Source organism: Hyperoodon ampullatus (genome assembly GCF_949752795.1).
Source record: "Hyperoodon ampullatus genome assembly, chromosome: 9".
NCBI classification, from domain to species: domain Eukaryota; kingdom Metazoa; phylum Chordata; class Mammalia; order Artiodactyla; family Ziphiidae; genus Hyperoodon; species Hyperoodon ampullatus.
The window spans coordinates 32,405,635-32,421,489 of NC_136922.1; the positions used below are offsets into that span (position 1 = coordinate 32,405,635).

The following is a 15,855-nucleotide window of genomic DNA, read 5'->3' on the forward strand; positions in this document are numbered from 1 at the left end:
CAATCCACACAGCTCTTGAATTGCAGGAGAGCTAGGGATTGCCTTATTTTGTAATGTAAGAACACTTGGAGGGTTCTTCCTAATTTATTTTTTAGCTTGTGGTCTTAAACCAATGTTCAAAGTCACAAGCATAATAAACTCTTAGCAACTACACTCCAATAAAAATTAATTAAGAAATAAAATAAAACTTTGAAGGATAATACATTATATGAAGCTCAAAAAATAAAGATAGAAAAAAAGCTGAAAAACAGCAGCATAATAAAGTTGTAATGTGATGGAGAATAATTCATCTTTAAGAAAAAAGTCTCTCCAATAACATTAGAGATTGACTAAGGTTATAAAATATAAATGTTGGATTTTATGGAGCCTTAGATATTTCTGATCACTTCTGATAAATATCCCCCAATGAATTTAACAACTGGATAGTGTAGGTTTTCCTTCTTAGCCTCCCCAAGCCTTGTAAGGATTGCTAAACAATGAGGTAGCAATTGCTAAACAATGCTAAACATTGCTACAATTGCTAAACAATGATGTAGCAACTTATTGAATACTTACTTCCAGGCAGACACTCTTAGATAGTTGCCTAAATCATCTCTTAATCCTCAGCCATCCTAGGAGGTAGGCTTATTTTGCAGATGAAGAAACTGAGGTACGGCAAGGGAAAGCATTTGCCCAATTTGCACAGCGATTAAGTGGTGAGGCCGGTCTGTCCCCAGAGCCCAGCCTCTTGCACACTTGAGACTTGAACTCTTCCCCTGCCCCACCACCCAGCCATCCAGTGAGACATGCATCTCCTCTCCACAAACGGGATGGGGATCATTGCCTGAGACCAGTTCATCCAAATGAAGAGAGTGAAACAGAATGCCTTCTTCAGGGATTTTACAGTTTCTAATTTCATTGATAGCATAACTTGCCTATTTTCTTCTTTTGCCTCACAGCTTTCCTCAAAAGGGAGTTAAAACCTTGGGCTTAGTTTAATTTGAGGCTGCTTTACTGCAAAATGGACCAGGTTGGCATGAGACCTGATGTGATGGTGAAGTGATTTCATCAAGCTGTCCAGTGGTGTCTTCAGCCTCACCTCTATAATCTCTGAGAAGATGACCGCGAAGGCTGGCTGAAGCGCCCCGTTGGCAACAGCACACAGAGTTCCCACCACAAGGTAGGGCCATTCTGTTTTATTCAGTTTCAGGATCTTCATAAAAGACACCGGCGGCACAGTTTCATCCTAGAACGCATACATGTCAGGACAAAAAGGTGACAACACTACAGTCACTGGAGTTTATGGACATAGAGAAGGCCTGGCATCACCCTTAAGGAACTTGCAAACTAGGTGCAGAGAATGACCAGGCTACAGCAAACTACTAGAGGGTTGGACAGGATGTTATCAAATGTTAACTATGTCCATTGACTACACAGCATATGCTGAGTATGAGTCCTTCACCCAAGAAGCGATCTTCATGGTGTGACCAGCCTATCTCTATTCCAGCCTCAACAGAGTGGGCAAAAGCAGGATCTGGGCACAAAATGCCCTAGAATTCAAGTCCAGTTCAACTCCAGCATGATGTTGGGGTCACATGAGACAAGACCCATGAAGAGATGGGTAAGTGTCCTCACCAACACAAGGCGCCATGATTAACCTGAGGACCTGGGCCTGGTCTAACCCCGGAACGCTGCCCAGCGCTGCCTTTTCTGTGACGTGTTCCCAACTCACAAAACTAAAGTAACTACTCCCCTTTTCTTTCACCACTGTTCCCTCTGCGGACTTCTTCTATTTCATAGCTTAGCTTGTTTTGTGATCCCCCCACCCCGTTTGTTTACATGACTCTGCTTGTTTGTTTGCTTTTTTTTAAGGTGAAGACTATGTCTTTATATCCCTAGAAATAGCCCGATGCCTGGCACACATCAGGTTCTCAGCAAATGCTGAACTCAGTGTCTGGTCAAGCAGGAAGGATTTAGGTCACATAAAGGAGAGTATTCTGACTACAGAGGTGGTTTAACAGTAAACTAGATACAAAAGGTGCCTATGGAATCCCATAGCCTTACAGTTGTTTAAATAGGTCATGTTTGCATCTCTGTGAAAAAGAGAACATGGGAATAGTTTCTATTCAGACCTCTTCTTTCAAGCCACCCATTTTCTCTGCGTTTTAGGGTGTTGTTTTCCTCCCTAGTTAACATCTTTTAGCCCTGGTCTCCAGCCTGTTAAATGAGCTGAGGCCGCTCTTCACACGCCAGCAGGTCTTCCAGGCCCTTCTAATCAGACTTAATTTCCCCTGCTCCTTGGGCACATTGTTTATCCCTCTATGATGGCACTTAGGACAGTCTTGTCGATGTGGCATTTTCTGACTCCCACTCTTCTCTGTGCATTTCTCCAAGAGAAGTGCTCCTCTAAAATACCAGACTCTCAAGATTTAGCAGCATAACTGTCCAGATAAATGAGGAAATGAGAAGTAAATACTTCCACAGCCAAAAAGGGGGAAATTGTTTATCTTACGTATGATAATGCAGCTCCACAATAATTCAATTGTTATTCTCTTTCCATAAATACACCAAGATTGAGACCTCTGAGAGAGCCCTCGTAATCTCTGCAGTAAATAACATTGTGGGCAGAGAAAAACAGATGCAGTGAATTCTCGGTAGGATTAGTGTCTTCAGGCCAACACAAAAGTAAAAATAAACTCAGCTTTTATCAATAAATAACATCAAAAGGTATTCTCAAACCATTTCTTAAAATCATAAAATATCTTTTCTTGCAATGGATTCCCTTTCTATCAATATTATAAAGGCTTCTGTTAACTTGAATTAATAACATCCCAAGCCTTCAGGTGAGAAACGTTAAAGAATGTACACTTTGGCTATTTCTGGTTATTTTCCTTTTTCTTAGTAAGAGAATTCCAATCTTATTCAGAGTAGCAATGCATATAGCAAAAAGATTCAGTTATCTACCCTTCCTTGTAGCTAAGTAGCACCATGTGATTAAGTTATGGCCAGTGACATATAAATAAAAGCACTGTATCGGACTTATGGAAAATCTTTGTTTCTTCTTGCTGCTTGGAACACAGATGTGATGGCTGGAGCTTCAGGAGCCATTTTCGATCATTGAGAATGGAAGCTACATGCCAGGATAGTGAGGATAAATATGAAAGGAACCTGAATCCATGGTAACCATGGCAGAGTCACCATTCTAGCCCTGGGTTTCTCACCTTTAAGATTTTTTTTATGTGAAAGAGAAATAAAACCTCTTATTTTTCTTAAACTGATATTAATCTGAGTTTCCTAGCATAGAAATCAAAAGTAATCCTACCTAATACAGCATGCAAATATCAGGGCCTATTACTTTAGACCAGCCTTATTTATCTCTGGACTTCAAAAATAAGTGGAATATCTAGTTTTAATTTTAAGCATCTAAGCACAAAGACCATGTTTTTGGATCTTTTTTCATTGGAAATCCAATTTTAATTGGAATTGATTTCAATTTTTGACAAATACATTTAAAATTTGATATTTCCTTTTTTTAAGAAGAGTATGGCTCATCGCAGGAATCCTCTGTGCCTGCAATATACTTGCAAGACTTAGACTTTCAACAGCAAAACTAAACAACTAAAGATTTAAGTGAAAAACAACTTACAAGTTCAATGGTTTCCACATCAAAGGCATTCTGATACTTTCGTGAATTCCTCAGGCTTTTATGAAAAGAACTCCTAACTATGGGGCAAGCCAAACCCATGGCAGGCTTTTCATCAGTTAGTGCAACTTTAAATTCTTCTGACTGGATCTGGCTTCCTAATGTCTAAAAGAAGAACAAAACATTGAATTGTGTGTGTGCCTGTGTCCAGATGGATGTAACCTCCAAGTTTAGAACCATACAGCCATTTGAATATCACGTGTCAAGACTTTCAGATTCCGTCACAGCTTCTCAGTCAAAGTTAGCTGCAAAGTATCAAGAAGTATATCAACACATGGAAGTAAAAGAGGTTACAAAGGAGAGAAAGGTTAAATTCAATGTGAACAATATGAAACCTGGAATATAAATATATTCTCTAAAAATTAAAAGGCAAAGTTTTCATTATCCAGCAGGTAACTGGGAATTTCTTCAATACGCCAGGATCCAGAGAACAAGTTAGAGATCGCCACAGGGCAGAAGAATAAACAGAAACATTACCCAGGGCTCATTTTTACAAACAAGGAAAAGCTGGTCACTGCCCGAGGGAGGCTGTTAATCTGGCTGAGTACCATCATCTTTCTTCCTCAGAGTCCTGCAAAGATTCATCCACACCTCACCCCAGGGGAACAGTCCTGCAGGTTCAGCCTCATTGCCCACTTTGGGATCAACTCTCTCCTTAAAGGGTCAGGGAGAGGGATAATTTAAGGACCTTTAGCTCAATGCTAGATGAGGGAATATCAACCCAACCTTCCTGGAGTCTAACTTTGTTCTCTGTTTGCTTCCGCCATGTCTGAGTCCACATCTTAATGGTTTGTCAAGGACCTCACTTCTTGTGGTATTGTCTTTTTCCCTTCAGGTCCTGTCCCCAAACCCAATTATCTGGCTAGTGCCTTACTGTACCCACAGAGGCTGTCTGTCTTGAGCTCTGGATCTAATCTGGTCCTACTTTCCAGTTGTGCTTTCAGCACCCGACAGAATATTGCCCTTGTGCCTTGAACCCCACTGCAGGTACGCTCTGCTTGGTGGACTTCCTTGTTCCCCACTGGAACGGTTTCATACCACCTCCCAACAAAAGCCAACCTAGTGGGACTTCCCTGGTGGTGCAGTGGTTAAGAATCCACCTGCCAATGCCGGGGACATGGGTTCGATTCCTGGTCCGGGAAGATCCCACATGCCACGGAGCAGCTAAGCCTGTGCACCACAACTACTGAGCTTGCGCTAGAGCCCGTGAGCCACAAGTACAGAGGCCCGCGTGCCTAGAGCTCATGCCCTGCAACAAGAGAAGCCACTGCAATGAGAAGCCTGCGCACTGCAACAAAGACCCAACATAGCCAAAAATAAATAAGTAAATAGATTTATTAAAAACAAAAAAAACAACCTAGCTTAGAGACTTCGTCTTGTAACTGGTCCCCACATCCTCACTTCCATCCACTCCCACACTGCTATCAGAGACACCTTCCTGAAGGGCAGTCCTGCTCAAATCACACCCCAGCTCAACAATCTTCCATGGCTCCCCACCACATGCTCAAGCCTGGCTCCCCCAAATTCTAGCACATGGCAAGTCAAACTGAACCACTTCTCATCAATCCTTTTCTTATCTTTTTCTTTTTTTTTTTTTTTCTCGGTATGCGGGCCTCTCACCGTTGTGGCCTCTCCCGTTGCAGAGCACAGGCTCCGGACGCGCAGGCTCAGCGGCCATGGCTCACGGGCCCAGCCACTCCGCGGCATGTGGGATCTTCCCGGACCGGGGCACGAACCCACATCCCCTGCATCGGCAGGCAGACTCTCAACCACTGCGCCACCAGGGAAGCCCCCTTTTCTCCTTTTGTCATCTTGTCCATGCTATCTCAATAGACAGTTCTTCCAATAAGCCCATTCTGATTTTAGACTTCTTCTATGACCAAATGCATAATCCCTCTCTCTATCTCATAATATACTTTTCTGTGCCTTACCTAAAGCCTTCATTTACTGGGAGCTGAGGTCATTGAGCTCCAAAGCCAAGATGGCCACTTTTCACCAGTTGATAAAAAGTATATATTTGAAACCAATAGCCCTTATTTCCTACACCTGGATATACTTCAGCTGCCTCAAATATTCAATCGTAAAAAATAAAACAATAAATGTTGAAAGGAAATATGGGTGAATATCCTAAGAACAACCCCAAATCCTGAAGACATGGAGAGGAAAAATGATAATCTAATTACATACAATTTTAAAGCTTTTTTTATGGCAGCCAAACAACAAAGTGAAGTTGAGAGAACAAAGCAGGAAAAATACCTCCAATACATGCAAGAGAAATGTGTATTTCCTTTTTATGCAAGGTGTTCTTATAAATCAATAAGAATATCATGAACAACTCAACAGAAAACAGCCTAATACAGGAACAGACACTTTCACAGAGGAAAATATACAAACAGCCAAGGAACATGTGAAAAGATGCTGAGGACCCATTAAAATGATAGGATCTAGATGATGTGTATCTGAAATGTGAAGAAAAAAGAACAAAATTATGTACATACTAGTTACAGTAATATCAAAGCAAATGTATATACTTTTACAAATGTAAGAATCATGTTTACAGAATAACATATTTTTAGGTTATTTATTTTGCAAAGTTGCTCAAGAAGTTCATTCCCCAGGCAATTAAGAATCTCTGTCCTAAAGAGTAAGTTCAAAATGTTCTGGGCATTTTCCTTTATTTTCCTCCCCCCTCACCTTTCTCTTTAGAGATTCTTTCAACGATTCTGAATTAAAGTCTCAGATGTATATTTTAGGCATTTTCCTGAAAACTTCTTATTTCTCAACATGGCATTAGCTACGTGATATTTTAATAAATAAAATAAAGAATAATATATTGAGGAGAAAACAGCAGAAAAACTTCCCAGGAAGCAGATACCTGCATGTTAACAAGCCTGAAGTACACCCCTTCCTTCTTCATTAGTTCTTTGTGGCTTCCTTGCTCCACAATGACTCCATCCTCAAACCCAGCAATGACATCTGCATTTCGGACTGTAGACAACCGGTGTGCTATCACTATGGTGGTCCGGCCTTCCCTGGCCTAAAAGGGAAAAGGACAAACATGGAGGGCGGGAGGGTTACAATGTCCAGCACTGTCAATTAACACACAATTAAGCACTTGGATGGAGGTGTTCGCGGATGATGCAAGAGTAGCTCACCATCCCTGAGAGATTAGGGCGCAAAGACCTCACTCACCTGTGAATGGCTAAAAGGAGACTTAAGTTCTGGACCAGACAGGAAGCCAGTCCCTCCAGGATGAGGACTGATAACTTTGGAGGTCTACAACCCTTCTCAAATGTTTTCATACCTCTGTGAGGAGCCCTCGTTCTGAGTTATACGATATGCTAGAGACTTTAGCAGAAGCATGTTCAGAAGTTGTTGCCACATACAGTCTTCTCCAGAGCACTTCTGTAGGATTTCTTTTGAAGTGCCTGATTTTGACTGTAATTCTAATGGACTACATGCAGGCAGCTTAGGTGAAAACATACCCTGGGATCTGGATGGTTCACATCATGGTTCAAAGACCATCTGAATTACAAACTTTGGTGTGGGGCCATTAACTACGATTTTTAACAAGTGCTTCAGGTGATTTTTATGGATGCTGAAATCTACAAATCACCCCCCCCCAAGTAGTTCCCTGAACTCACATGTCATTGGCTTGGTGGGTTTATGAATGGGCCTTTACAACCTGGAAAACGCCCATCAAACTATTCATGTTATGTCATTAACAATGGCTATTTTTTTTAATACTCATTAGCCCTATCAAGACTAACAACTTCTTAAGACCACTCCTACTCTGAGGCAATAAAACCACATCCTTAGGATGGTTATTAGAGTATAGCCCGATTCACCTAAGTAGTTAAAAAGATAGAATTGAGAGGCTAATCATCAAAAAATCAACAAACAGTAAATGCTGGAGAGGGTGTGGAGAAAAGAGAACCCTCTTGCACTGTTGATGGGAATGTAAATTGATACAGTCACTATGGAGAACAGTATGGAGGTTCCTTAAAAAACTAAAAATAGAACTACCATACAACCCAGCAATCCCCCTACTGGGCATATACCCTGAAAAAAACCATAATTCAAAAAGAGTCATGTACCACAATGTTCATTGCAGCACTATTTACAATAGCCAGGACATGGAAGCAACCTAAGTGTCCATCAACAGATGAATGGATAAAGAAGATGTGGCACATATATTCAATGGAATATTACTCAGCCATAAAAAGAAACAAAATTGAGTTATTTGTAGGGAGGTGGATGGACTTAGAGTCTGTCATACAGAGTGAAGTCAGAAAGAGAAAAATAAATACCATATGCTAACACATATATATGGAACCTAAAAAAAGAAAAAAAAAAGGTTCTGATGAACCTAAGGGCAGGACAGGAATAAAGACACAGGCGTAGAGAATGGACTTGAGGCCACAGGGAGGGGGAAGGGTAAGCTGGGACGAAGTAAGAGAGTAGCACTGACATATATACACTACCAGATGTAAAATAGATAGCTAGTGGGAAGCAGCTGCATGGCACAGGGAGATCAGCTCGGTGCTTTGCGACCACCTAGAGGGGTGGGATAAGGAGGGTGGGAGGGAGACGCAAGAGGGAGGGGATATGGGGATATACATGTGCATATAGCTGATTCACTATGTTATACAGCAGAAACTAACACAACACTGTAAAGCAATTATTCTCCAATAAAGATGTTAAAAAAAGGCTAGATTCATAATAGCCAAAAAGTGAGAACAATCCAAATGTTTATCAGTTGATCAAAAGATAAACGCAAGGTGGTATATCCATACAATGGAATAATACTGGGCCAGAAAAAGGAATGAGATTCTGATGCATGTTTCAATATGGATGAACCTTGAAAACATGATGCTAAGTGAAAGAAGCCAGTCACAAAAGACCATGCCTTGTATGATTCTATTTATATGAAATGTCCAGAATGGGCAAATCCATAGAGAAAGCAGATTATTGGTTGCCAAGAGCAAGGGTGAGGGTGGAACGGAGAGTGACTGGTAATCGGTACAAGGTTTCCTTTCAGGATGATGAAAATATTCTGCAGTGAGTCTGTGCTGATGGTTGCAAAATCTTGCGAATATACTGAAAAAACCAATGAATTGTGCATTTTAAAAGGGTGAACTTTATGGTATCTGAATTATATCTCAATTTTTTTAAAAAGAGCATCCATGAAAATTCTGAAAAAGTTAATGAGTATCTGAGTAATATCTCCACCAGATACTAAAACATAAAAAGCTACAGCAATTAGGGCTTCCCTGGTGGCACAGTGGTTAAGAATCTGCCTGCCAACACAGGGGACACGGGTTCAAGCCCTGGTCCGGGGAGACCCCACATGCCATGGAGCAACTAAGCCCGTGCACCACAACTACTGAGCCTGAGCTCTAGAGCCCATGAGCCACAACTACTGAGCCCACGTGCCTAGAGCTCATGCTCCACAACAAGAGAAGCCACCGCAATGAGAAGCCCACGCACCGCAATGAAGAGTAGCCCCCACTCACTGCAACTGGAAAAAGCCCGCAGGCAGCAACAAAAACCCAATGCAGCCAAAAATAAATAAATAAATTAATTAAAACAAAAAAAAGCTACAGCAATTAAAATAGTAAATTCCGGGGGAAGCTATCTCGTGAAAAGACAGTTTGATCAACAGAACCATATAGAGAGTCCAGAAATAGACATGCAACATTTAAGAATTAGTATGATAGTATGAATAAATATGCTTTGTCTCTCTGTAGACCGAAGGTGGACTATGGAGCCAATTTTGTAGCCACGTGGAAAAAAATAATGTGGTCTTCTTCTTCAGTCCTTACTCTAAAATAACCAGATGAATCAATTGTGTTTAAATAAATATAAAAGAGTTACATCATAAAAAGAGAGAGAGACTAGAGCATAACTATTGGACAACATTTAAGACTGTTCTTTGACTTTTAGCATATGAGCCCCAAAGAAACATTCACAAATATTTACTGATTTACCGATATGGAAGCTGCATGGCTTTGTCCATGTACGATAAGGCATAGAGGAAATACTTTGATCAACCTAATTATATTCATGATACTAACAGTGATGAGTAAACTGCTGACAGTGACTGGGTTATCATTATGATAATAATAGGCTGATGCTATATCAACTTAAAAAAAACAGAGGAATCGGAGTCAGACTTGTGAGTAAATGACTGGTGTGCAGGAGAAACAAGGTATGCAAAGTTGCTAATTTCAAAATTAGCAACTGTCACCCTTGACTGAGATTCTTTGGCCAGAGCAGAGGAGATCAGACACAAAGGGCTATTTTCAAACACCCCAGTGATGACGAAACATTGGCAAATAAATACCCTAGATTCAAGGACACCAACTGTTAAGAAATTTGGAACTTCTACTAATCTTGGATGTGTAGGAATGAAAGGCAGGCCCAAACAAAGAAGTACTATTCCATGAGCCTTTCTGGAACTTCTGAAAAAAGAGCATAAAATGAAACTTCTGGTGATCATTTCATTAAATCACTACTCTGGTTCTTTTCTTGCCCCTCCAGTATGGAAACACTATGAGTAGGAGAGTGTCTGTAGGTATGAAACTTTGTGATTATTGACTTTCTTTAAAAAGTCAAAATATCAAGTCTGCTTTTCTATTCTTCTTTAAGACCTTATATTGGAAAAACCTATTATTTATTTTGATGAATAGCTGCTATCTATTGAGCCAAAAGCGGAAATTGTCATTAATAATTATTTTAGTGTAGACATGTATTATCTCAATGAGCTTGGCCATGGTAATCAATTCAGTAAAAATTTATTTAGGCTTTACTATGGGCAAGGCACTGGAGTAGGTGTTATAGAGACACAAACATGAACCATTTATTAATTCTGCCTTTTGGGGGGCGGTTATTCTTTCTAAGAGAGAGGAGGCATATAAATAAATAGCTAACTACAATAACTTGGTGCCACAAGAGGTATTGATAAATGTATAAAGGATCCACAAAAGGAAAATATTATTCTTTCAGTCTAGGTAGTAAGGGAGGAAAAACAATAACTATAATAGTAATATATCCTATGCTCCTCAGAGGAAAAATAATCAATTACAAAATTCAACTTTTCATTGTTAAAAGAGAGGTGGTATATAAATAGATGGACCAGCCAATTGACTGACTAGTGTCATTGGGGGGAGTACAGTAATGAAGGATTTCCCTTTTTTTTCAGTACGCAGGCCTCTCACTGCTGTGGCCTCTCCTGCCGTGGAGCACAGGCTCCGGACGCGCAGGCCCAGCGGCCATGGCCCACGGGCCCAGCCGCTCCGCGGCACGCGGGACCCTCCCGCACCAGGGCACGAACCCACGTCCCCTGCATCGGCAGGCGGACCCCCAACCACTGTGCCACCAGGGAAGCCCAAGGATTTCCCTTTTAAAGACACAGTTTATAGTATGCAAAATATATCAGTTTAGTTATCTTGCAATGTATGGAGTCAATTGGGTAGATTATAAACTATTTGCAGCAACTACGGTAGATAAAACATGGTCACAAACACTTTGTAGCTAGTCCCTTTCAGAGGTGGAGTCTATTTTTCCACCTCATCAAATCTGGGCAGGCCTTGTGACTTGCTTTGACCAAACAATATGAAGGAATTAATGCCTGTGCAATTTCTGAAGCATAGACTTCAAGAGGCCTTATAGCTTGTGTGTTTGCCATCTTTGAAAGCTACCTGGAAAGGAAACTTGTCTGGTCTACTTGAGGATGACAAGCCTACTGGAGGAGAATCAAGCTGCCTCAGGCAACAGCCATCACCAATTTCCAGGTGCATGAGGGAGGCCATCTTGAACATTCCAGCCCAGATGACCCTGAGCTGAGAGTAGCTGCCTGGGGAGACGAGGGAAAACCAATACAGGAATCACACCAGCCAATCCACTAAGTGCTGGATTAAAGCAACTGATATGGAAATTGGTAATTAGACTGGGATGCTACTGTAACAAAACCCTAAAACATGTGACATTGGCTTTGGGACTGGGATCTGAGTGGCAGGCAGTGGCTAGAAGGGAGGTGATGATACTGTTAGTGGAGACTGGAAGAAAAGTAAGGAAATTGCTATTGGAGGCTGGAAAGACAGTGACCTGTGCTATGTAACCTTAGAATAACTGGAAAAATTGTTCCCTGTAGTAACTTGGAAGAAAGATATTTTATCTAATGAACTTGTACATATGGCTAAGGAGATTCCAGAGATCTCTAAACAGAATGTTGAAAGTGCCACGCTGTTTATGATAAGGTATGAGAAGAGAATGATGAGCTAAAGAAGAAGCCATTTGGTTTGCAAGGTGAATTTAGAAGCTACAAAGAAGACGCAGTACTTGCTGGTTGGAAAATGAATTGTTAATCATCCAATCAAATGAGACCAAAGATCAAATCAGGGTGTAGGTGTAAGGTTTTTTTGTTAAAATCTCTGAAAAATTTAAGGCAAATTCTAGTAGACACTCTCTGCTACATAAAAGGGCTTCTAAGGCTCTAAAGGGTTTTCTAACGGCAGCTTCATATACAGCCCAAAGTAGAGAGAGGCTTGCCCCGAAAAAAAATTAAAGATGTAACTTTTGGGGCTTAAGCAAACTACAGTCAAATTCTAAGCAAACTCACAAAGTCTTTAAGAGAGTCCATCAGCTTGGACTAAAAGAGACTGAGAAAATTAAAAATGTAAAGAGGCCTCTGGGTCTCAAATTTCTATGAGCAGAAAGCATGCTGAGAAAGTTACTCAGCTGCAGACATGGGCCCTTTCTTATGGGAAAGGAAAGAGCTCTCAGAGGGAGAATCTGAGAGCCCAGAGGTTGGAGCCCCAAACCAAGCAGAAAAAGTGCACTAGGGAACCCATTCTACTAAGGGTAGAATTGAGCCTTAATCAAGGAATGTTTCCTTTCCTTGGAGCAGTGGGGTAATTGGCAACATGCATCTGACTGCATTTCAAAATTGCTATGGAGCAGTAACTGCTATGTGCTTCCTGTCTTCCTTTTTGAATAGGAGTGTCTGTTATAATTAGCCTGTCCCTGCCTCACCATTACATGGTGGGTATATGTGTGGAAGATAACGTCTCTTTAGTTCATAGTTGTCTGGATCAAGATGAGCTTAACATGAAGAATCTCATCCATATTTGGACCACATACACATCTTCAGGTACTGACTTTGAGCCTGATCTCATAACTGTATGAAAATTTGGATGGTCTTGGGAAGAGGTGGATTTATTTTGCACTTGGGAGAAATGTAAATAATTGTGGCAGAGAGTGTGCTGTGGAAGATTAAATATGGTCATAGATCCTTTACAGCTCACCCATCAAGAAACAGAATCTATTTCCTCACTCCTTCAATCTGGGCTAGCCTTGTGACTTTCTGTGACCAACAGAATGTGGTGAAAGTGACATTGTGTGAGTTCTGGAGTCTAAGCCTCTAGATGTCTTATAGCTTCTGCCTCTAGATACGCTGGCCTGAGACTTCTGTGTAAAGAAGCTGGGTTAGCCTATTGTATGAGTGAGTACAAGCATGAGTATGAGATGCCCAACCAACAGCCAGCACGTGAGTGAGGCCATCTTGGGCCATTTTAGCTAAGTCAACACTCCAGGTAAATACAGCCATATGCTCAGGTAAAAAGAGCAGAAGATCCACCCAGCCAATCTACAGAAGTATTGCTTTAAGCCTGAATTTGGGTTTGTTACAAAGCAATACGTAACTGATTCAGCACTCAATAAAAGGAATAATAGGGGCTTCTCGGGTGGTGCAGTGGTTGAGAGTCCGCCTGCCGATGCAGGGGACACGGGTTCGTGCCCCGGTCCAGGAAGATCCCACATGCCACGGAGCGGCTGGGCCCGTGAGCCATGGCTGCTGAGCCTGCGTGTCCGAAGCCTGTGCTCCGCAACGGGAGAGGCCACAACAGTGAGAGGCCCGTGTACCGCAAAAAAAATAAATAAATAAATAAAATAAAATAAAATAAAAGGAATAATAATCATGGTAACGGTAATCACCATAATAATTGCATTGTTTCTCATGGGCAAGGTATGTGCTAAGAACTTTACATGCAGTATCTCATTTAATCTATTCAACCATCCTATGACATTATTTCTCCCCCTGCCCCCCACCCCAATTACTTCTGCAATATCTCAGGCTTAGAGGACTCCCACCTCAGCCTGCCTGGCACCACAACCTGTGCCCTTAAGCACCACCCCAAGCTGCTAATGGCTTTTCTTGGAGATTTTAAAAAACTGTGAGTGATTCATCAGCTATTTTTAAAGTCAGTATATAAAAGGTTATCAACTGAGGAGTGGGCCATAATCCTACAGAACACAAATTGCTAAAACTGAATGAAGTAACCTGTCCAAATATGAATTAACACTTTCAAGGCTATAATTTTTGCTGACAGAATTCATATCATGAAAAACAACATCTCCAGTAATTCTGTTCATTTAGCACAGCAAGGGCTAACATATTGAATGTTTGTATCCTACAAAGTATTGGGACATGGGTCCTAGGGCTGAATAGGACTTTTTTTTCATATAAATATCTCTCTTATCCTACCTAACTTTATGCTAAAAAGTCTATGTTGACACATGAATGACATTTATGTGTTTTGAGTTAAAATTAATTGTTTAATTTATGCATATATTTATTTTATGATTTCTTCATTTAAGTCACTTCTAATTAACTAAGAAAATACAATTCTCCTATGTGTTATATTTTGGTTCCTTAATATTGAGACTTAATATACATGAAAGCGATGTAATTGAGTATAAAAATTTGTGAGGAATAATTATCATAATCTTTCATTAATTATTAAATTACATTACATAAGATAAGCCAAAATATTAATCTGATAAACCAGGAAGCATGAATTAACTACAGTTTATAGCACACAAGGCAACTGTGTTTACTTAGGATTCAGGTATAAATTTTCCTGAGAAAATAAGGTTCGTACAGCTCATGTCTAAAATATCAAGACGATAGATACTATGTATAACTGAGTCACTTTGCTGTATACCTGTATACCTTATACCTGTATACCTGTATACCTTACAATGTTGTGTTCAACATTGTAAATCAACTATATTTCAACAAAAATCAAAAAATAAAACAAAATAAAATAGGTCAATTCAAAAAAATAAAATTTCAAGAGGCAGGTTGGATAGACTAAGTAACTTGCACATTTTATTACTAAACTTTCTCAAATCAAATATATTTATGATATTTATGTGTTTGAAACCCATTTACATGATGTCATCTGACTCTGGTTTTAATACTGTGTTGTTATTACAGATGACTTCAGCACTGACCTTGAAAGTGTCCCAAGATAAGGTTCTTCCTTTGAAGCTTTAGTTCAGTAAAGATAACAGTGAGAGATTTAGAAACTCTGAGCCGGGCCCACGAGCTCAGCAGCCTTAAAAAGTGTTGCTTAGGGCTTCCCTGGTGGCGCAGTGGTTGAGAGTCCCCCTGCCAATGCAGGGGACACGGGTTCGTGCCCCAGTCTGGGAAGATCCCACATGCCGCGGAGCGGCTGGGCCCGTGAGCAATGGCCGCTGGGCCTGCGTGTCCGGAGCCTGTGCTCCACAACGGGAGAGGCCACAACAGTGAGAGGCCCGCGTACTGCAAAAAAAAAAAAAAAAAAAAAAAGTGTTGCTTATTGTGGTTGAGAATCTGCCTGCCAATGCAGGGGACATGGGTTCAAGCCCTGGTCTGGGAAGATCCCACATGCCGCGGATCAACTGGGCCTGTGAACACAACTACTGATCCTGCGCGTCTGGAGCCTGTGCTCTGCAACAAGAGAGGTCGCGATAGTGAGAGGCCCACGCACCGCGATGAAGAGTGGCCCCCGCTCACCGCAACTACAGAAAGCCCTTGCACAGAAACGAAGACCCAACACAGCCAAAAATAAATAAATAAATAAATAAAAATTTTTTTAAAGTGTTGCTTATTTATATGCTTAGAAAAACATGCAAGTTGAACTTTATTTCCAGAAAAACATCCATTCATTTTCATGAATAGATAAAGACGATGTACTGCCTACAAAATAAGGCAAATATTTGAACTGCTTTTCAGCTGGACCACTGCGTAAGTAACCAGATTTTTCTTTGTACATTTTACCACAACTACTTTTGATCAAAGCCCTAGCCTATGTGCAAGAAAAAAACAAAGCTAAGCGGCTCACTGC

At 40.8% G+C, this 15,855-nt stretch overlaps 1 protein-coding gene and 1 long non-coding RNA gene across 2 annotated transcripts in view; one reads left to right on the plus strand and one right to left on the minus strand.

Moving 5' to 3' along the window:
* Positions 1 to 15,855, minus strand: part of ABCB4 (ATP binding cassette subfamily B member 4) — a gene marked incomplete at both ends in the record, with an annotated part of 75,312 nt that overhangs the window by 30,232 nt on the left and 29,225 nt on the right. The window contains 3 exons of the mRNA XM_079711497.1: positions 1,079 to 1,225; positions 3,626 to 3,787; positions 6,558 to 6,719. Of these exons, the coding sequence (XP_079567623.1) occupies positions 1,079 to 1,225; positions 3,626 to 3,787; positions 6,558 to 6,719 (471 nt within the window). The remainder of the gene's footprint in view (positions 1 to 1,078; positions 1,226 to 3,625; positions 3,788 to 6,557; positions 6,720 to 15,855) is intronic.
* On the plus strand, positions 1,079 to 14,973 carry LOC307058117. The gene is made up of 3 exons (XR_013811085.1): positions 1,079 to 1,159; positions 1,487 to 1,600; positions 14,964 to 14,973. It is a non-coding gene; the product is annotated as an uncharacterized lncRNA (long non-coding RNA).